Source organism: Argopecten irradians, chromosome 4 (assembly GCF_041381155.1).
Source record: "Argopecten irradians isolate NY chromosome 4, Ai_NY, whole genome shotgun sequence".
In the NCBI taxonomy this organism is placed as follows: domain Eukaryota; kingdom Metazoa; phylum Mollusca; class Bivalvia; order Pectinida; family Pectinidae; genus Argopecten; species Argopecten irradians.
In genome coordinates, this window is record NC_091137.1 from 29,191,125 (window position 1) to 29,213,572 (window position 22,448).

General features: G+C 34.5%; 1 protein-coding gene across 1 annotated transcript in view; it reads right to left on the reverse strand.

The window, feature by feature from the left end:
• Positions 1-22,448, reverse strand: part of LOC138321220 (cell death abnormality protein 1-like) — a 44,066-nt gene that overhangs the window by 1,823 nt on the left and 19,795 nt on the right. The window contains exons 6-15 of the mRNA XM_069264735.1: positions 9,774-9,908; positions 7,976-8,164; positions 7,474-7,655; positions 6,758-6,936; positions 5,851-5,921; positions 5,254-5,409; positions 3,224-3,254; positions 2,924-2,958; positions 675-768; positions 248-411 (exon numbers count right to left, since the gene is read on the reverse strand). Coding sequence (XP_069120836.1) covers positions 248-411; positions 675-768; positions 2,924-2,958; positions 3,224-3,254; positions 5,254-5,409; positions 5,851-5,921; positions 6,758-6,936; positions 7,474-7,655; positions 7,976-8,164; positions 9,774-9,908 — 1,236 coding nt within the window. The remainder of the gene's footprint in view (positions 1-247; positions 412-674; positions 769-2,923; positions 2,959-3,223; positions 3,255-5,253; positions 5,410-5,850; positions 5,922-6,757; positions 6,937-7,473; positions 7,656-7,975; positions 8,165-9,773; positions 9,909-22,448) is intronic.

A 22,448-nucleotide genomic window follows, 5' to 3' on the forward strand; every position in this document is an offset into this window, starting at 1 on the left:
TTCTGGATACTCACTGGTTCACTTTGTGATTATATGGGGAAAAAGAATAGAAATGAAATGACATCGAACTGTTTCTCTAACTATAATTAGTATAACAGTATATTCAAGAATAGAAATATGTTTCTGTATTATATTTAATTGTCAAATTAGGATATTTGTTCTGGAATAGATGCAGAATTAAGAATCATTTCATTAGATTTAGAAATACTGATGAAATGAAGTTATATAAACACTGTGAACGTTATACCTTTATTCGCTATGTCTTGATCTATTGTGATGGCACAATCACTATTGCCACCGTCAGAATCTCGGTTATGGCGGGAAATCGATTTCCGAGAGCGTCGTCTGCTTCTTCGACTTCGACGAGACCTCCTTGATCGTCCTCTCTTGAGTTTTGAATATCCAGGATCTCTGAATACCGAAATCGTTGTAATAGACAAATTCAACACACTCAATGTTTATTTATCATTATCAAAAAATACTGATATTTCAATATTCTGTACACAAGTTTTATAAGGCATAACATAGGATAACCCTCAGAAGACTCTAAAGACATTACGGTAATAAACACAATTTGTTGAATAATATTTTAGGTATTGCTCATTTAAAAAAAAAAAAGATACTAAGGCAAGTTATCTCCGGTTGTCACTCGTTACATGAAGCATAGTACTTACTCTTGCTCACGAAGTTCCTTTTTGCGAATAAAGACCTCGTATACAAGGAATGATATGAGGATGATGAAAAGCATTACAAGTCCAAATCCTACCCCTGAAATGACAATAAAAACGTAGTTGAGTAAATGAACATTATCACAAGATATCATTACAAAACCAAAAGAGGACATTAATATTTGTGTCTTTTGCTTAAAGTGAATAGTCGGGCAAAGGAAACCAGTCTAAATGCGTTCTTTGGCCTTCCAAAAGTCATTGCATACCATAATGATGGTCAAGTTCTGCTTACGGTGTCCAGTTTTGACCATTGAAATTTTGGGGAAGCCCCGTGTAAATTTGGCACAGTTTTAAACATAAATTCGCCAAACACTTTGAAAACGAGGCTGTGTGGAAATGTCAACATGGACATGTGTTTCTCAGTCGTGTCGGTTTCGTTTCGTGTGATAAACCACTAATGCGGTATGTAAATTGTTGTTTTGAGATGATACATTTGATGCAAATGAAGTATTCTTACATTTTGGCGGAAACCTTTTGGTTCAAAACTACGGTAGCCATGTTTTGTTTACTACGGAGATTGGTGGATGTTGCGCATGCGTTAAGATTGAACTGCACTGATAGCCAATCGGGAGGACGCATTGGGATTCCCATAATATATATTAATATCTTCGCATACAGAGCGATTTTGATGGGAGATTTTATTTTTCTATTTCATAAGAAATTATACTGGATATATTAACACCATTTTTACCGATTTTAGCCCTTCTTTGCCCGACTATTCGCTTTAACCATTATATCAATTTAGTACTATAACATGTACTTGAAACTTATTCGTAAATTTGTTTCAAACCATAACATTTATTCTGAGAAAAAATACATATATAAGAAGCGAGAGCCACAATCAATGATCCCTATAATAGGACAGTTTGAGATGTCTGAGACACCAAATATGATACAACAGTTTCTATCAATGCGCACAATAAAGCATCCTCGGTCCCAGTAGCAAATCACACTGTTGCTTATAACACGTTCATGCATTTAGGCCAGTGATATTAAAACAACACATACTGTTTATGTTCGTGTTTGAAAACTTCGAGTGTTACTCCAGACTAAATATAGTAACAACTGTTAGCATTACATATGTGTGAAAATGGAATAAATATAGGATCTTATGTGGGTGTTCATTTCATATGAGATTTTATGAAACGAGTCTAAGAAGTTTTATTTTTTATTTTTGCGACCCTTAGTGAGCAACATTAAAACTTTGAGATGAGTTTCATAAAATTTCATTTGAAATGAACACAAATTTAAGATACTTTTTATAACATAACTACAAATACCTACATAACAAAGAATTTTACGTCAAAATATATTCCGAAAATCTAGCACAGGCCGCCATTTTGTCCCGTCGTCCTCGTAATCCTGATGTCAAGTCATTTTTCCTGACGTCATTTTATTATTTCTGTCTGACGTCACAATGAATTTTCATCAATAAAAATCGCTCAAGGTCATATTACACTAGTGGCATACGCAAAAATATTACACGGGCGAAATAACTGTATATCAGGCGGATTATGTGATAAATTAATCGTCGTCCATATTAATAAAACTTACTTCGGGTTGTTACATGGAAAACGTAGCATGCACGAGGTATGCACGTCTATTTTGATCCTTAATTAAGATTGGTCAAGATTTCTACTTCAACTTCTGAGGAAAACAATAAAATCAGGAGGATTCGAGTGATGAAATATCCATGATATCGCAGCAAATATGGCGTGTGCTCCCAGTTGTAAAACAAACGACGGAACTTTTTACACCAAAGACCGAAAATACGATAAAGGGACTAAATGGAAATGTTTACACAAAATTATTTTATCTCATTAATTTCTATCTTGTTTATCTAGGTCTTCAGAAGAATACACAAAAGAGGGTTATATCCTCGTTTCTAACTTCATCTGTGTTGGTTAGTGATATCAAAGTCAAGGACGTACTATGAAATTGTGATCAGTAGAAAAAATAATATCCATTATAAACCTTTCATGAATTATCTGATGTGAGCTTGGCTGAAGTGGTTTGTTAGCGTAGAAAATCAGAAATTGTGCTAAATCACTTGACCAGACATAGTCCCTGCCAAAGGCTACTCTGACAGCCAATCAAAACGTGTTAGATATTTCATTCAACAGTTGTAATGTTAATTTGGTACTCTTGGAATTGAATAACACCAACCTTCTTCGGTGGGTGTGTTTGATACTTACATTCCCATTTGGTTTTACATGTTCCTCCCGAGCACCTGAAATGCAATTAAAGTGGAATATATACACCAAGGGTATTACACACGTTCTCGCGATATTGATTTGATTCCCGTTAAAAACTACCGTGCCATCATGTAATTTTGTAATTATTGTCAATTGTTACCAAGACATTTCATTCATATTTCTTTCATTGTTATTTCGAATTTATTCGCGAATGATGGAAATTACTTTGCTATGTAGACCATTTATATAAGCTACCCGAGACAAAAAGCTGGGCAGACCAGCTTTAAACAAAATTCTTACCTGGTATTCTGTGTTGTTGTTTCTGTTTGTTCTGGAAGAGAGACATACAGGTATTTGTAATTAAAACCCAATAACGATGTTAAGATAATTATCAAAGGTTAATGTGATAGAGGAATGATAAATGGTTTCTTTCTAACATAATATTTTACACAGTTATGATAAAATAATAAAGAAACAAAAACTTTAAATAATTCAAATTCGTTCTGTAAGGGTTATTGAACCATGATAGGTATTGACACAGCCTAATTAGAACACCGACTCGTCAGAAAGTGTCCCGCTCAATGTGCCTTCCGATTAGAAACTGACTGGTGACAGTAAAGTATAATTCAATTTGTATAGTTTCTGGCTAGGAACGGGCTTATATAGGCCTAGCTTTTGATTTATTCAATAAAATTGGTTGAAATGGAAATTACAGTAAATTAAAGAGATCCTAGAGGGATATTGGCACCTACCAAAGAATGGTTTATGTCTGACAATGGGAAGCGGGATCTTTTATCTGCTTTATAAACTTTAAATATCAAAATTCAAGACCTACCTATGAAATTTAAGACAGATCCCTTCAGTGCTTTCTGAGATATAGAGATAACAATTTTCAACAACAAACATACATGATGTGTACCTGTCAGCCATCATGTTGATTTATTGGTCCAATAAATGCAATATGCACAACAAGGGCACTAGGGGAACTTACATATGAAATTTGATACAGATCCCTTTGCTACTTTGTGAGAGTTCGGTAACAATTTTTAACTATCAAAATCCAAACGGCTGCCTTTTGGCTATTTTTTTGACTTATCAGATGTGCGAAACTACGGTCGTTAGGAAACCTACCTATGAAATTTGAAACAGATCCCTTCGATACTTTCTGAGAAATAGTGGTAACAATCTTCAACTATCAAAATCCAAGATGGTGGCTTGTCGGCTATATTATGAATCGATCGGTCCCAAAACAAATATACCAAAATGCAACTACAGCTCTAAGGGAACCTACATTGAAAATTGAAGATCCTATCAGTACTTTGTACTTTCCAAGAAAAAACGGTACTAATCTTTAACAATCGAAATCCAAAATGACGGCTAGTCTGAAATTTTGCAGACCGATTGCTCCCAAAATCCAATATACACAACAAGGCCCTAGTGGAACCTACATATAAAATTTGAAAAAAAGATGCCTTCAGTGCTTTCTAGGAAATAGCGGTAACAATCTTTACCTATCAAAATTCAAGATCAAGATGGACACTACGGACACCTACCTATGAAATTTGAGATGGACCACTTGAGTAATTTCTGAGATATAGCGGTAACAATATTTAGCTATCAAAATCCAAGATGGCGGCCTGGCCGCCATCTTGTTGACTGTTTGGTCCCAAAATGCAATATGCAGAACCAGGATCCCAGGGAAACCTACATATGAAATTTAAGACAGATCCTTTAAGAACTTTCTTAGAAATAGCGGTAACAATCTTTAACTATCAAAATTTAAGATGGCGGCCTGGTGGCCCGGCGGCCATCCTGTCAACCGATCGGGCCCAAAATGCAATATGCGTAACCAGTGTCCTAGGGAAACCTACATATAAAATTTGAGACAGAGCTTTTCAGTATTTTCTGAGAAATAGCGGTAACAAAAAAACGGACAAACTGACGGACGGATAGACAGACAGACAGACAGACGGACGGACAACCTGATTACAATAGGACACCCGAGTTTTGATGCGGGGCCCTTATTATTATAGCATATGGTTAAAAGAACCATATGATAATAAATAGTTAACTCTATACTGTATCAACGAGATCCATCTTACTAAATGTTACAATGCACCACCAGCTGTAACGGGGCTTGACTGGGTCGGTCAACGGCGACCAGACAGCTCGATCGACTCAAAAAGTAGCTATTGTTGCATGGTCCTGGTTCGAGCCCTGGTCTGGCCGCTATATTTTCCTTTTCCTGTTATTACGTATTCTTTTAGAATTAACATTCATATAAAACACAAACACAGTGTTGTATAGTTATTCGTGGTAACTTATAGTACCTTCACACACCCTTCCCGGGCGACTGAGAGGGTCCAAAGACATATCCTCGTACTCATAGTAACAGGAACACATGAAGCTACCGTAAGTATTGATACACCAAGCCATTTGGGAACAATCATTCTGTTGTCCCTGCCAGTCCTCACACTCGTCAAAATCTGAATAAGATAGTATTTAGTGATCAGGAAAATGGAATCAAGAAGAGGACATGAATGTCTACTACTATTCCTTCTATTAAAAATGTATTATCTCGATACCTAGAGTTGAGAGACTCTTCATTCATTTGAGACATTTCACCAACCCTGACTTATTCATTAGGCCGATATCTTGAATCAAAATTAAAAGAAAACTTGTCCAATGTAGACTTTCATCCATATCAAAGTATATACAGCGATATGCAGTGTATTATGCAATGATCCATTAGAAAATATAATTTCCAACCAGAAGCATAGTTATTTACTAGTTATTTAGCAATATTTAGCTAGAGCATACGGTAATCGTAATAAAGAGGCGCTTACTGGCATCAAATGTACCTGAGACAGGGATTCCACGTGTAATTGACTGGTCCTTAAGATTTCAAAGTAAGTTTCATTACTTACCATCTATGTGGATGTTGTCTAGGTAAGGTTCGGCCACGCGTAATTGGCTGGTCCCTAGGATTCCACTGTTTCTGTTTAAATAGGAAGTTTTCTAATAAGTTTAATTGAAAATTAAAGAATATGATTGTTTGTATGATATCAAATATGTGTGTTTGAAGTGAAGGACTAGTGGTGGATGTGAACAACGACCTTCCTGGCTGTTTTTATATGTAAACATAATGACATTACGTAATTGTAATTATTGTTTACACTGTTGTACTGAAATTCATTATTCACATTTTATTTCTGAATGATTCATGTGCATTTATTTCAGTTTCTGGTACATAGTGAATAAATGCAATACATTAGAATAATATATGTTGTATGTATTTATTTTCCCCAGTGAGCACTACCCGTATGTTCTTTCTTATCAACTGGAAGTCTTCACATCTAGAGTAAAACAAGGTTATAACAAATATCTGGCATCACGAACATCACTTCGTTAAGATATCATACATGTTTTGTATGATTGATTAATTAACGTCCTATTAACAGCTATGGTCATGTAAGGACGGCCTCCCATGTATGCGGTCTGTTTGCGTGTATGTTGTACGAGGTGTGTGTTTTGAGAGACTGTGGTATATTCATGTGTGTCATCTTGTATAGTGGAACTGTTGCCCTTTTTATAGTGTTATAACACTGAAGCATGCCGCCGAAGACACCGAGCAACACACCCCAGCCGGTCACATTATACTGACAACGGGCGAACCAGTCGTCCCACTCATACAGATATTACAAACAACTTAAAGGCACCTTCACGGCGAATGGATAATAATACGTTTGAAAAGGTAACTCGGTGTGTTCGTTATAAAAATGACTCATTTTTTTCGTTTGATAATTTCAGTTTGAATATTTTTTTTATTCTTACCTCTTGAGATGGTTGACTAGATGTATCTGTAATGTTGTCCCATTCATCACACTATAGTAGTCGGCCATGATTTGAAGAATAGCGTTAATTTGGAATCCAGATGTCGACTCTGTCATATTGATGACTTCACTGGACACGTATCTATCCCAGATATCACTACGATTAAAAGCCCCATCCAGCTATAGAATAAAGTATTTACAGTCAATATGTATTAAAGATTTATTACATTAATGGAACATACAATACATGCATGTCGAATGTCGAATATACTACGTGTGTTTTGTGAGTGTGTATTTTGGGAGACTGTGGTATATCATGGTTGTCTTCCTGTGATAACGAGATCTCTTCACTAGTAACTACACAATTAGCAATAACAAACACCTCTTTATTGTTCTCAACGTACCGGCCTCATCCAGCAATTTCTTTTAATTACCAACAATGTAACAATGAAAAATACAGGATCCCAAAGTTAATTATAGTACGCCTAACTTTGTATACCTGGTAATTGCAGCTGATTAAAATTATTATGTAAACACTGTTGATGATGTTTTCAGCAAACCGGGCTTAAATTGAAATTGAATCATCATTACAAAATTTAATATCAGATACATACATATACATATGCTTAGTTTAAATATGAATTGATCCCTAGATGGATCCAGAAGTGTTATAAATTACCCTTAGAATAAAGGATCTGGAACTGATTATGAATTTACCCCGAGAATCTGTGACCTGAGTTTCAGGAGCCGGAAATGTCCCGTGTTTTTGTTCCGATACTGCTTTATATACCGAAATGGATGATATATGTAGCATCTTTCACCATCTTCTCTGCTATTCTTGCTATTAGAACACCCTAACTCATGGGATATGTTCACGCGTATGAAGTAGGTCTGTGTTTCTGAATAAGAATTAAGAAATTGATACAGTGATTACATATTTTATCATTTTTTATTATCTGAATTTTGCTTAATTGATTTATTATAATGCAGTTTTAAATACACATGCTTACTTTACCTTTGGACAAAACGCACAAATAATCTTGAAAACTAAATGGTCAAAATGTGTTGCAATTAATACATTTCGTTATACAGAAATAGTCGTCAAGATAGGCTGTATTTACAAGTTTACGTAGCCAATAACTAAATTTAAAATATGATTGATTTATGATAATGAAAAACCGTTTAATTGATAAATATTGGCTTATCAAACATTTGTTACCCTGACATTCGCCTTCATTGTAAACGTTTGAGAATCCCGCCACACAGCGACACCTGGTGTTGACCCTGCCGTCCTCAGACATACATCTCTGATTGGTGATGTTCCAGTTTGGACAAGGTTCTTCATCTTGGAGGTTACATATTCGACCCAACCAAAGATCGGTGACTCTTGGAATAGCTACTTTTGGACCTGAAACATAAAGTATGAATATAAATAAGAAATCTGGTTAAAAAAACTATGTCTTTGTAATTGAGATTATAGAAAACAAAATACCGAACATATGTAATGGTAGTTCAGAAGAAGTGGTCTAAGACTAATGGTATGATGCAACTTGAGATTGCTTCAATGCAGCCATTGAGGTACCGAAAGCTTATCCCTCTGGATTTCCTGGTTGTTATATCCTATATCTATGCTTTATAACGGATTTGCTTTTTTTAATTTTATTACAATAACGTCTTATTTGTGTTGCCAGACGCCCTAAAGAGTAGATATTTTGCACACAATAAGTGATTTAAAGCCTAAGTTATTGCGTGGATATGACCGAAAACTGGTTCTTCACAGTGTATGCCCATTGTTCAAATCAATGGAATCACAGGATAAAAGCGTCATAAAGACTATATTTCATTATTTAGTATGAATGGCAAAGCTAGTAAAAACCAGTAATGTTGTAATATTTCTCACATTGGGGCCAATTTAATTTATAATAGATCAGTGCAATTCTGCCGCTTCATGCGAGGCTTCATTAATTAAAACAAAGAAACCACACCCAAACGGAGTAGGTTGAAATAGTCAATAGTTGCTTATATTATACATGTACTGAAGGAGCGTAATCACTGCCTAGTGTTCTACAGTAAATTTTCTATTTTAAGCTTATGTGTCCATGGGTTTTAATACGAAGCAGGCAGACTATAGGCGTTGGTCGGTTGCTTTTCTCCCAAAGTCACGTTCTTCGCTCCCTCTCGAAAGATGAATGTTCGTAGATGACCATACGGGACAGGACGACACGATAAGATAAATACATGAGACCTGGTCAAACTGTATAACATCAAACATATCATCCAGAATTGCAAGCTTAAATGACATAAAACGACGTGAATTGCACAATTCATGTTGTAATCAATCATGACTTTCAGTGATAGTTACTGAAATTCAGTATAGAATGTTATGTCAGGTAAAGGTGTGCTTGCTGACAATGCTACAATGTGTGACCACCTAGTGATAGATCTGGGAGTGCTCTAATCCACACTGGAGATAGGTCTCTGTCTGCTCTCTGTCATACTACTATAGATAAGGACTCGTATCGCTTCTGAACGGAACATGTTTGGCACATTAGCATTCTCAGTAGTCCAATTGATTCAAATAGAACCGATATATAACAAAAAGAATAATAACTTTCGTGCTCATGTGTAAATTGTAAACCATATATCTAGAATGAAAGGGCTAGCATAGATAATGTCTACTAAACTATTAAATAATGTCTACAGAACTTTGAAATGATATGTCAGAAATAAATGTGAGAAATTGTTTTGCTTCTATTCAAAGAAAACCGATATGTAATTGTTTTGCTTCTATTCAAAGAAAACCGATATGTAACAAACGTGGTATGTTAAATATTATTTTCCTATGATATGTAAATGTATGTCTAAAGTAAACGCAATTCTGCAGTATGTTATGTTGTAAATCTTTGTTCAATTAAAATCAAAGACTACGTACTTATAGCAGCTATACGAGCTCAAAAAATTGAACATCAAACATTAGCATCACTCGTAAAGTGATCTCAGCTCACACAGCGACTTACGTGTAACACATGCTCGTCTATCATCAGAGTCCTTATACTTGTACGTGCACATGCACGTGCTGTTGATACATTTCGCATTAGGAATGTCGATGCAGTTGGCGTCCTCTGCGCATCTGTCGCCAAGTCGTTGAGGCACTTAGAAACAAAATGTATGGGTCACAAATTATTATCGGACACTAAATGATGGTAAACTATTCGCCCAGTTTTAATATCTGCGCATACAACTTTAAACTTGTAATATTGTATCTTAATTGAGTATATGATAAATGACAGCATACCTGATATTCATAGTTTAAAATAATACGTCAATTGTATATTTTGTATATAGCTTTCGATAGCACTGTTAACTGTTTAAGCATCTAATTTGTATGTTTAGTAACGTAGTATTTATGAACAAATATTCAACTATCAAATGCTTAGTTGTGTATTGCCTTTAAAGATTGTAATGTTACGTTATACTGAAAATAATTAAACTGCAAACGATAAAAAGAAGCAATATATTTAAAGCACAAAATTACAGGTATATACACTATGATGTCTACATTATGGAAAAAATCAAAAGATTGTATAAATTATCAACACCATGTTAGTATATCCTTCAAAAGAAGGCAACAACGCATAGTTGTTTCGTTACTCTAGAACTGGTTGCAATGGTTCAAATCCTCAAGATAAATGGATACTTTTATGAAACTCACATAGAGAATATCAAATACACTGATGATAAAAACATAGAAAAGCAAGTGTACAATATATGTTAACAAAATCGCTTATATCGTATAGTTTGAAATATTCACGAGGTTTTTAATTTTGCTGAATTCGCAGATACGCGAACACATTCCAAATATTAATCGCGAAAATTTGCACCCGCAAAATCTAACAACTATTCAGCATATCTAACAAAAGCAAATAACCATAGGTGTCGATGTGAACTTTTTTCATTTGCATTTGACTAATAACATCAACATTATATCATATAAACGTAAACACGCAGGAAAAGGACCTTAATGCCTAGTTGTTAATTCCAGCAACAAGGGATATCGGGTTGATAGTGTTACGCATTACACACTTGAAGGAAGAACTCATTGTCTACAGATCAAGTGTGAACATCTGTATTGTTGTACCCTATATACTCCATTTACTTAATGTGTCCATACTAATTAGTAACGTGATGCTCACGAATACGTCAGATGATCGCTTGAACAAGGGTTAATTGGTAAAAGCAATTTACGAATATTATCATATGAAACGTTATGATAACGTTATGTACATCTCTTATATTATATTGTCTGTTTAGCTTATACAAGCGTGATTGCTGGCAGGACAACTAGTATTGAAACTAGAGCTAGTTGTATACAACTGCGTAGACAGAAAGCTTTGAGAAGACATATAAAATATTGCATTCTTCTTTAATGTTCTAATTTCGGACGATTTTAAAATTAGGTTGCAATTGTTTTGCAATATCTTAAAAGTTCTCTCTATTTAGATTGGCATAACCGATAAACCCCAATAGACTTAAGAAAACATGATGCCAATCAATGTCAATAATACCTGTTAAACTGTAATACTTGGTTTTGCGATTTTTTATAATGGTTTAATTTAGCGAGTCATTCAATTCCTATTGGAAACGTGATTAAAAGTGTTTGTCCGCAACGTATAACATTTGCAAAAAACCCAAAAGCAGCAACCTACTTGTTAACATTATATAACAGAATATTAAAGATGCTCCATCGCGGACATACCATAAATAATATTCATCATTTGATCAATAATTAAAAATGTTTAATCGTGTATATATATGTCTAATTAACAAAAAATAATATGAAATAATTTATTTTGCCTTTGCTGCATGCGCAATCAGTGCTTCATTCCATATAGGATAAAGTGGTATGTATTTTTTTCGGAATGCAATTAATTATTTTTCATAAAAAATAAAAAAAAAATTTCAATGGTGGTAATGGTGTAAAGTAAGTAACTTGTGTAACTGAAGAAAAATTACTAAATCGTCTGCTCCTGTTTTTGATAAGTGGAAAAATACCATTTGTCAGCGGTTGAGCATCTTTAACAGTAACTTTCCAATTAACTCTGATAATAAAATAATGTACTATTTTCTATGGCGTAAACCATATCAAGTGATGAGAGAGACGCTGCTGTGTTCGTCAACACAGAACACAAGTACTACATAGAGCTCTGAGATTCTCGACATGACAACCCGTTTATGATGGATGTGTCTTCCTATCGGCATTGTCTCGTACGATTTTACTTATCTGAATAATGCTAAAATGGCAAGAATCCTATATACCATGGAAAATATTAGCGTAGAGCTAGTCATACCCATGATGGGTTAATAGACAAGATGGATAGATCCCTCCCCTAGCCATATCACAAACACATAACTGTCTTACATGTTACAACGTAAGCGTTACAAACAACATATTGACATCACTATACAATTACCTAGCTAAGAGTGTTTTCAAATTACAATTGGAGAGTTCAATTTCATCGTATCATAACACATCAAACTATGTATTCAATTATTTACTCATGTTCTGGATTGGATATGGATATTTGGTGTAAATCTTGATAATACCTAGCACTAAGCACAAACCTCAGATGTCCTAACCTGTGTCATTTATTGCAATCATGCCTGAAATCTTCTCTATAAGTGTTTGTGTTATACATATTACAGAAGAAAAAAAAACATTGAAATTTTTTTTTTTCATTGAATAGTTGGATTTTCGTATTCTTCCGGAAAACGAAAAGATATCTGATCACTAATAAACACCTAATTCATTTAAGGTACAAATAAAATCAAAATTCATGATCAAAGTGATGATTCAAATAATAGGTTTCCTTTTTTAGCTATGGGTTTATTCCTTATAACATACATGAAACAATTCACTGTTTATGTTCGATCATACAAAAAGCTACATTCACGTTATAAATGCATTCGTGATGAAGATAAACAAAGCCATGCAGCGTTATATATCATCCGTGACGCTAAGGGACAGATATGGTGATAGTATGAGCCTACCAAATTTTAAATCAACTGTTGTAAACGTACTGTTTTAGTGCATTGTTTTAAATCGACTTGTGAGCGCAAGGACGAGTTCGTACAATCGTCACAATGGTTATATGGACGGTATACAGACAATATGATTACCGCGAAAATCGTTACTTTTATATTAGCTAAAGATAAGTTTCCAGAGCTATATATTACTTACACTATGGAAAACGAGTTAATAAGTTACAAAGATTACAATAAAACAATTGATGAAAATTTGGCTTTGCCTGCTCCCCGATTCAAAATTGAATTTTTTGATGAAATAAAATGTTTTGAAATGAAAAAAAAATGATACAAGAATACGTAGGATAAGGGAACATACAAAAGGAAAATTATTTCCGAAGCTTCGATGTTTTGTTAGTTCACGCCATTCTAATCTAGGTCAGGCCGCGATAAAATTAGGAGAAATTGGGATACAAAAATACTAGCTTATAGTCTCCAATGACAACTTTTAAATGAAATCTAAATCATATAAAAATATAGATCATTTCTGTCCCCATATCGTGTGACTACACAAAAAGACGACAAACTTTTCTATTGGCATACCCGTTACTACGAAGTAACTTTTTACGAAGCTCATAATTGAGACCCACTTTGTACGAAGCTCATTATTTGAGACCCACTTTCTACGAAGTTCGTTATTGGAGACCCACTTTCTACGAAGCTCATTATTGGAGACCCACATTTTACGAAGCTCTTTATTGGAAACCAACTTTCTACGAAGCGCATTATTGAAGACCCACTTTTTACGAAGCTCGTTATTGAAGACCCACTTTTTACGAAGCTCATTATTGAAGACCCACTTTTTACGAAGCGCGTTATTGAAGACCCACTTTTTACGAAGCTCGTTATTGGAGACCCACTTTTTACGAAGCTCGTTATTGGAGACCCACTTTTTACGAAGCTCGTTATTGGAGACCCACTTTCAATGAAGCTCGTTTTTGACGAACCATTTTCTACGACTTTACAGTGGTGGTCACTTTCTATGAAGGTTAGTAAACGCATTCACCTAACCATTGCTCGATTGTCTTGGGTATATTAACCATACACGAGTTGGTATTATTCAATTGCTCATGTGGTTGTAGGTAGAATCTGAATGTCAGATAAGTAGTTGACCTACTGACAGTCTAAACTAACAAGCATGCCACCTTTTAATTAACGGTCATAATTAGTTACCTTGTTATTTCAAAATCAGGAAGCCCTTGGTACCCCACAAATCATGATGACCGAATTGTCTGACCTACATATCTTATGATAATTAGTAAGGTTCGGTGGAATCAAGTAATTCAAGTTATAACTAGTTGACGTACATAAGAGATACGTGGCTTGATATCTCATAAACATTCATATTTTCAATTAAACATAGTTTATACCGAATATCACTTAAATATATCTCAGCGCGAGATATATGAATGAACTGAAACATAAATGATGAATCTTCGGCTGGCTAGATTACCTTGGTAAATATATTGACCAACGTCCGGAAATTTAAACACTGTATTTACTTTTGGTCCCAACTATAAATCGCGGTTTGTTTTAGTAATAATTCAGATTTGCTTTTAACGAGCATTTCTACTGGCTTCAACGTTTACTTATTGGCCCATAAAGGGATAAATGGTGAATTAAAATGAATTTAGAATTCTGAAGTATTATCTTTAGGAAAATTAATGTTAAGGGTTAACTTGAATAGGTTTTTATGTTATGGATATATTACCAAAAACAAAATTAGTGAACTTTAATTTAACCGCTTTAAGGCTTTAATAGATATAGTTCCAAACAACGACAGAGAGTACCCCCAGATATCTCATATGATACTACAGCAAGTATACTTACGGTTTATAATGTCACGAAACAATGACACAAGATCTACATATCGATGTACAATATATAGTGTGGATTTACCTGTAAATCGGTTACCTTCTAATTAAAAGAGATTCAATATTTACCTCTATGATTAAGGTTATCTAATTAGTGTTCTACCGTGCACATTTATCTAGTCTCAGTTGATAGAATCAGGTCATCGAAATGAATGTCAGTTAATTTTCGACCTCGTATTATATGAAAGAACTGAATTCTATTTGCGTAGCTGAACAATCTGATTAAAACCAGCTCTTCAATACGCTTACGCTATTACGCATAGCACAACATATTGAAGAGCTGGTTTTAATCAGATTGGTCGCTGAACAACATAACACTATCAACATTACATCTCATTGTAGGGTTAGCAAAACAAATGACATCTTAACGATGGTACATTGTTTTTACTTTTATGTGATACCGACAAAAACAAAAGTTGAAAAAAGAATTACGGATATATTGAAAATTTACGTTGCTCTTTTTAATATTTCTCTAAATCACTGGGGTTTGAAAAATTGTTATGTCGATAACAATGCTATAGCGTTTAGAGCTATTAGTTCAAATCTAAGATAAATTTATTTCCTATTAAAATGTCCAATTTATAGCAGAAATATATCAGAAATTGTAATTAAGAAGATAAAATATTTTTAAATTATCACGTGGAAACAGCGTATTAAGGAATGCAACAAAATAGGTAAATTTGTCTTTTGCTTGCATTTAAGAAAATATAAGTAAAAAACTAATAAAATGGGTAAAGGGTTTATAATACACTTGTTTCAAGCTTTTTCAGTGAACAGTCAAACTCTTTTCCCGAGGTGTTGTGACCAACCCGATGAACTCTTTCCCGAAGCCGGAGCCGAAATTGGTATTTAGGTCGATCCGCCGGTGTTTATGACGTCAACAATAAAGCGCATGCGAACGTTCCGCACTGGTTAACAGTGAAACTATTGACCGGTCAAAAGTATACAGTTGTTAACAGGGATGTAGGGTAACAGATGATTTGCTGGACCCGAAGACAAACTGTTGCCCAAGGCCGAAGGGTCCAACAAATCTTCTGTATCCCGAAAACCCAGACAATAACTGTCTTGTTATACACCATTGTGACGTCACTCCGGTCCAACAGCACATTTTAACAGTCGATTTTAACAGTTCTTTGGACCGCTCGACAGAACAATTTATTTATCGGCATTTTTGTCAATAGAGTTTATAAAGAAACAATTTTATAGGGGTATAACAATCGAAATTACCTTTTTTTTACATCTTTATATTTACACTTGCTAGGCTTGTTCACTATACGCAAGTACTAGCCGATTTTGTTTACCATAACTGCATGGTAACATTGAACTTTGAACTTGCGAATGAAAATGTTCCATGCAACGTTAAGGGGCTACTTTTTAAAAAAGAAACACATGGCTTTGTTTACATTTTGACGTAACATTACGTGTATATTGCTGTTTTTCATAGAATTTGGGGAAAATGTAAACAATTCATATATGTTTTATATTTATATATGATACAAACATTTTTAAAATGAACAATTGTATAAAGAAACGGGAAAAAATATCCCGACCGGGGCGACGTGCAGCGCTTTCATTTTTGTTAAAAATGATGGATGTCAAATGTAAACATTACCTCTGTCTGTGTCCTACGATCGAGTCAATGGGGTTGATGGGCGTGAGACTCTCTGACAGAGCCAGGTCAGTTATAGACATATTCTCTTGTCTTTGTTCTTTGAGAATTTAATCATGTGTATTATAAAACATGCACCGCTAGTAATCCACGTGTTGACAGTCACACGTCACCACAAATACAATGTATCCATCGAACACAAGTGAAGTTGTTTCATCTATAGATGGCGATGGATCTAAGCGTAGATTATATAATCACATGGCTTCGAAGGATGTAATATCGTCAAGTCAGACGACAATATCAAACAAATTTAGCTACTTGAACATCGGTGTTTTGACAACTTCGGAAAACTCCAGTGTGTAAGCGTGCGTCAGCCTCGCCTCGCTGCACAACAACGGTCACCGGCTTCACACATGTGGCCGAGTACAAATACTTTATGTTATTACGCTATTTTCAGCAAAATTGAATACCTATTTAAAGTTCTGATATGATTAAATAAAATTATCTCTGAAATTTACTTTGTTTGTCATGTTTATTTTACACTAAAATGTTGAATTTTTTTTTCGTCGCGGATCAATAATTCTATCTTACGTGAAGAGTCATTATTCGCTGTTCAATTGAGTGAGCGCCTCCCACTTTTGACCGACTTTTATTGAATAATTACGTCACTTTCAAATGACGATTTTATTGCATAAAATATGAATAAAAAGCCGTGTGAGTGTAAATATATGGATTGGATTTCGTTTTTATGTTAACAACGCGCCCCATAGAATATATTCTTAGAGGAATTGCTCCATACAAGCATGGTTAACATAAAAACGAAATCCAATCCCTATATAGAGAATCAGGTAACAATATACAGTTGCTGATTGGGTTTTCGGATTACAGATGTTTTGTTGGACCCAAAGACAAACTGTTGCCCTCGGCCGCCGGCCGAGGGCAACGGTTTGTGTGAAGGTCCAACAAGTCGTCTGTTACCCGAAAATCCAGACAATAACTGTTTTGTTATACCGCATTGTGACGTCACTCCGCTCCAACAGCGCATTTTAACAATCAATTCTTACAGTTCTTTTGACCATAGAACAGTTCATTTATTGGCATTTTTGCCAATAGAGTTTATATAGAAACTATTTTATAGGGTTATAACAAAACGATATGTTCAAAATGTCAAATTGTGAATAATTGAAAGCAAGATTAAATTCCCTCTCCTTTTCTAGCGTGTGTTCTCTTATCGTCCATTATCATAATTACAAGTGAAAGGTATGAAGCGAAAAGGTTCAGGTAATAAAAGAAATTGAATTGAATCAACTTGTGAAGAATATGAAGTTGGAACCCTCGATGTAGTTTAACATCTAATTTATTCATGTCATATTCACTTAAAATGAAATTTAGTATTTTGCCTAAAAATTGCCACAAACATTTTTAGCATTTCCCATCTTCTCGTACACCTATTATGTGAACATGATTTAGTTCATTTCAACCATTTTTATTGACATTGGTAGTACAGTCAATGGGATCCAATACCAGGTTTAGCCATACACAGTCTCTCTCTCGTTTTTCTCTCTCCCTCTCCTTAAAATGTTTCAAGCCTACACGCGCAAATCGAATAATAAAATCACTTTGTTTGTTTGATTTATTACGTCCTATGAACAGCCAGGACCATATAAGGACGACCTCCCATGTATGAAGTGTGTTGTGTGTTTTGAGAGACTGTGGTATAATCGTGTTGTCTTGTTGTAAAGTGGAACTGTTGCCCTTTTTATAGTGCTATATCACTGGAGCATGCCGACGAAGACACCAAGCTACACACCCCACCCAGTCACGCTATACTGATAACGGGCGAACCAGTCGTCCGACTACCTTTATGCTAAGTGCTAGGCAGGAGCAGAAACTACCACTTTCATAGTATTTGATGATGCTGGGCCAGGAGACAGAACCCGGAGCCTTCCTCATATGGGCGAGCACTCAACCAAAGGCCGAAGGTGAGGTGGTGTCAAGGGAGACGCTACGAAGAATAAAGTGATTTAAGAAGAAAAAAAAAGATAAGATCCTAAATTTAGTCGCATTTTACGATCATGCAATAGGGGCAACAGGTACAATTTTAATACCCTGCCTATAGTGCCGAATAAAATCACTATATTTCAATAAATCACTAACTCTTTGTATCAAAAGACGGAACGACATTGTAAAAACACAAATAATGACTTGCTGCTATCAATGATGCCTGTTTACACGGATACTTCAAAGGAAGAAAGGTAATGACAGAAATTAATATATAACTGCTCATTACCTTTAGGGTCTATGTCCGCCTAAGATACTCTTTTATTAAAGTTACGTCAATCTGAAATGCTATATCCCTTCAGTGTCTGTGACATACGCGTCTTTCTAATGTAATACGACAACAAATATACAAGGCACTTGTCAGCTGGAAAGAAGAGGACCAGAGAAAAATAATGTTTTTTCCTGTATGTTAGGTTTTTCAAATAAATTTGAAGCTGTTTTCTCATGGTAACATTGGTAAATAATTTTCAGCTCGTATTTGTTCTTTTAAAATCAAAACCTATGCATTGAAAGTACTGTAATATTCAAAAATATTGGTAAATTTTGGTGATGAATAACATTAAAGTATAAAAAATATAGCACATATAACATTAACAAAATATACATTTGCTCTCAATATTTTCGACACAGATAATTACATCATTATTTTTCACAAATTCCCCAGTAAGAAGTCGTTTACACCTTTCTGTGGACAATAGCGTATGACCAGCCATTTCAAATGGCCTAAAACGGAGTAATATTACGTTGCATGATACAAAAAGGCGACTAAATCTCGGATTTTAAATTTTCCCCTTTTCCTAAATGACTTGAAATATCGATCCTACAATATTATCTTAGACGTGTCTTCATGCTTTTGGCCTTGAACTAAACAAGCTTTGGAGTGTATTATGCGATAAGAGGTGTTCCGAAATGTTACGTTGAAATTCCGTTTAATTTTGATAATATGAAGTTTTATTCACTTCATAATACTAATTTATTATCACCTGGATTTTACAATTATATATAAGCTTAAGTACAGTAACAACTTCCAGTAATTTAAGAATACATAAAAAGTCTCAATACCAAGAACTTAACAAAACAAAATGGTCCTAAAGGAGACATTAACTGCTTTAAACAAGGTATCAAATGGATATAAAAGACGGTGATATACATCACGAAGGACCAGCGGCGTATTTACTGTACAATGAATGGCCGAGACAAAACGTAATTAAATGTTGCCCTACTCTTTGATTGTTGTGAAACAGCTGAGAGGCTAATTACTCCCAGGTACCACCATAACAATTACCATCCAAACGGTGATATAATTAAATCGTGATCTACTCTTTCAAGTGGTTATCGTAGTTCTGAGAGAAGGTGCTGGTTTATGGCTAACACTGCGCCGTAACACCACATTCTCTAGCTGCTGGTGTCAGTCAGGGGAGGGTCGTGGTAAACAGTGTTACTGTTCCCTATATCGCTCTGACCAAATACTACAGTGTTAAAGTATTTTGATGTTAGTTTGGGAATTTATGTTACCTGATACATATTCACATTTTGAGTAGTCATGTACAAGGAATAATTTCACAATGATTTTAAGCCATAAACTTCATCTTTTTTATTCAAAAACACAGTTTAGATCGAAACAAAATGTGAATTCTAAGTAGTCAGTTTGATAGGGAGACAGGCACCGGACGGACAGACACGGCCAAAAAGATAACTATATGGAACAATGAACACAGCAATGCAATAGTTACTTACTTTTCAGGTATTTCCGATAATACAGTATTGACTTGCTTCTAAGGTGTTTTCGACAGATTGAATTTAAAACTTAACAAAATATTAAATATATCTAAATACGTATTGTTTGTGCTTAAATATAACCTTGTATTATCTGTTATCTGTAAAGAAATATGTTCTGTCAAAATGTTTTAAATAATGTAATAAAGACATTTTAGAGTGTAGTTGGAATAATATTTCACATTTTAGAGTGTAGTTGGAATAATATTTCATTTACAATGTAAAACCAATATAGCTTGGCTAAGACCCAAACTGTTCATGGCATGAACTCCTTTAAGAATAACTTTAAAACTCACTAGAACATAGATAATTGATTTTGCGCTAGAACAACAACGTTTCATATTTATCTTCATACCTGCATAATTCTAGCAATTTTCCGGGCGGAATCTTGAGTGTGCGTATGTATTGCAGTCTAGTCTACTATTTATTGTTAGTCTATGTAAGTGTATGATGCTGCGTACATGATGGTATCTATACCATGGAACAGTCAGTACTCAAATAATTAGGTAAAATCAGCGTTCAGGACATTCTTGTGTATAAAGATAATTGGCCCTTGACATTTAGAAATCATCTTACTTGTCATTCCAAACGGTACACTTTTGTCTGATATAATCCAGGTTGGCAAGTTAGTACACAGGAAGCATTTACCAACATTTAAGTTTTGTGTCTAACCTGTTTGTTTTCCGAATAGTATTTTGTATTTGCATATAACAGAGTTATCTGCCCCTACGAGCGTAACATTATACTTTTCAGAGAAAACGACATATTTACATGGTCACTACACAGTACCTATATGTTGCTACTAAACTCAATGTGTGTTTTTTCCAATATTAACATTGGCAGTTAGTCTCTGGTGTACTAATACTACAACAAGAGTTCAAGAGGTCCAAAAACACTGGGTTTAAGGCATTGTGAGAAGTAAATTAAAAAAAATGTTTACATTATCTTAAAATTGACCAATTTCAAAATATATTTTTATTTAAATATGTGAAATTGATTGAAGTGTTGTATTTATCATTGTATATCTGATTAATCGATAGGACTGTTTCATCTACTGCTATTATGTATTCAGTTGTCCATGACAACTAACCGGAAGTCAGTTACTCCAAGTATTTCCCACCAAATCATAGGCTGTTCCATCGTCTGATAGTTTTCTGTATGCAGAAATTAACATTTATTTCCATGCTTTATTTGTTTATCTCTTTTCTTTTGTAAGCGATAATGACTACTCTAAATGTAAATATAAAACTTGGTTGTCATATTTTTGACATGCATTGGTTTGTAAAATACATTGGGTGTTCTAGTATATCTGTCATGGTGCGCTAACAGGCATCAATGGATATGCTAGAACACCTTATGTAAGTTAAAATTATAATGATAATAATAATAATAATCGCATCACAATAGAACCTACCCACAGGGGAGGTAATTTTGTAATATGTTAAGACGGTATCCCACAAGGGAGGTAACTTTGTAATATGTTGAGACTGTAAATTGCTACAGTTGTTATTAAAGTCAAATAAAAAGGAAATGTTACGCAGACATTATGATTTTTTGTTTAATGTCTCCATTACATAACAATTTATTTAGGGTAACCCTTGTAAACCAATAAAATAAGATGAATTTCCATATATTTTGACACTTTAACCAGCCGATCGGGGGATACATTATAACCGGCGACGTCTTGTTACGTTTTATGATAAAGAACATTTTCCAACCAATCAAAATATTCTTTACAAACAATATGATACTTTTGAGACAATCACAGCAGTCTTTAATGATATACAGCTATATCAGTCACTAATAACTCAAACGTACATTATATCAAGGTTTATCAGAAAGTTGCTGTAATCTTGAGTATTAAATTTCCATAAAGCTAGCATCACGGATTCCATTACCAATAGATTAAAACTTAACGTCGAACCTGTGAAGTAAGACTCAGATTAATCTCGATGCGCTATAATTTTTTTTTCATTCGTCAAGAGAAATTTTATTGCAATAAACGTGACTGATGGTGTAAAGATGTTATAGTCTACGTATGAAACGACACGCGTCATATTGCTCACCATAAAAGGGAACAGTGGCGAACTGATAAAAACCGATGTACTACATGCTATGCCGCTAATGAAAATATCTATACATATCATATTGCAATAAGAATTTAGAAGATAAGATAGCTGTTTACTTTATCAGATGTCACTGAACAACATGTATTGTATCATGAGTAAAGTATGTTTATTAGGACGTCGTTATATGTCTAGATAGTTTACAACATAATCGATATTAGATTG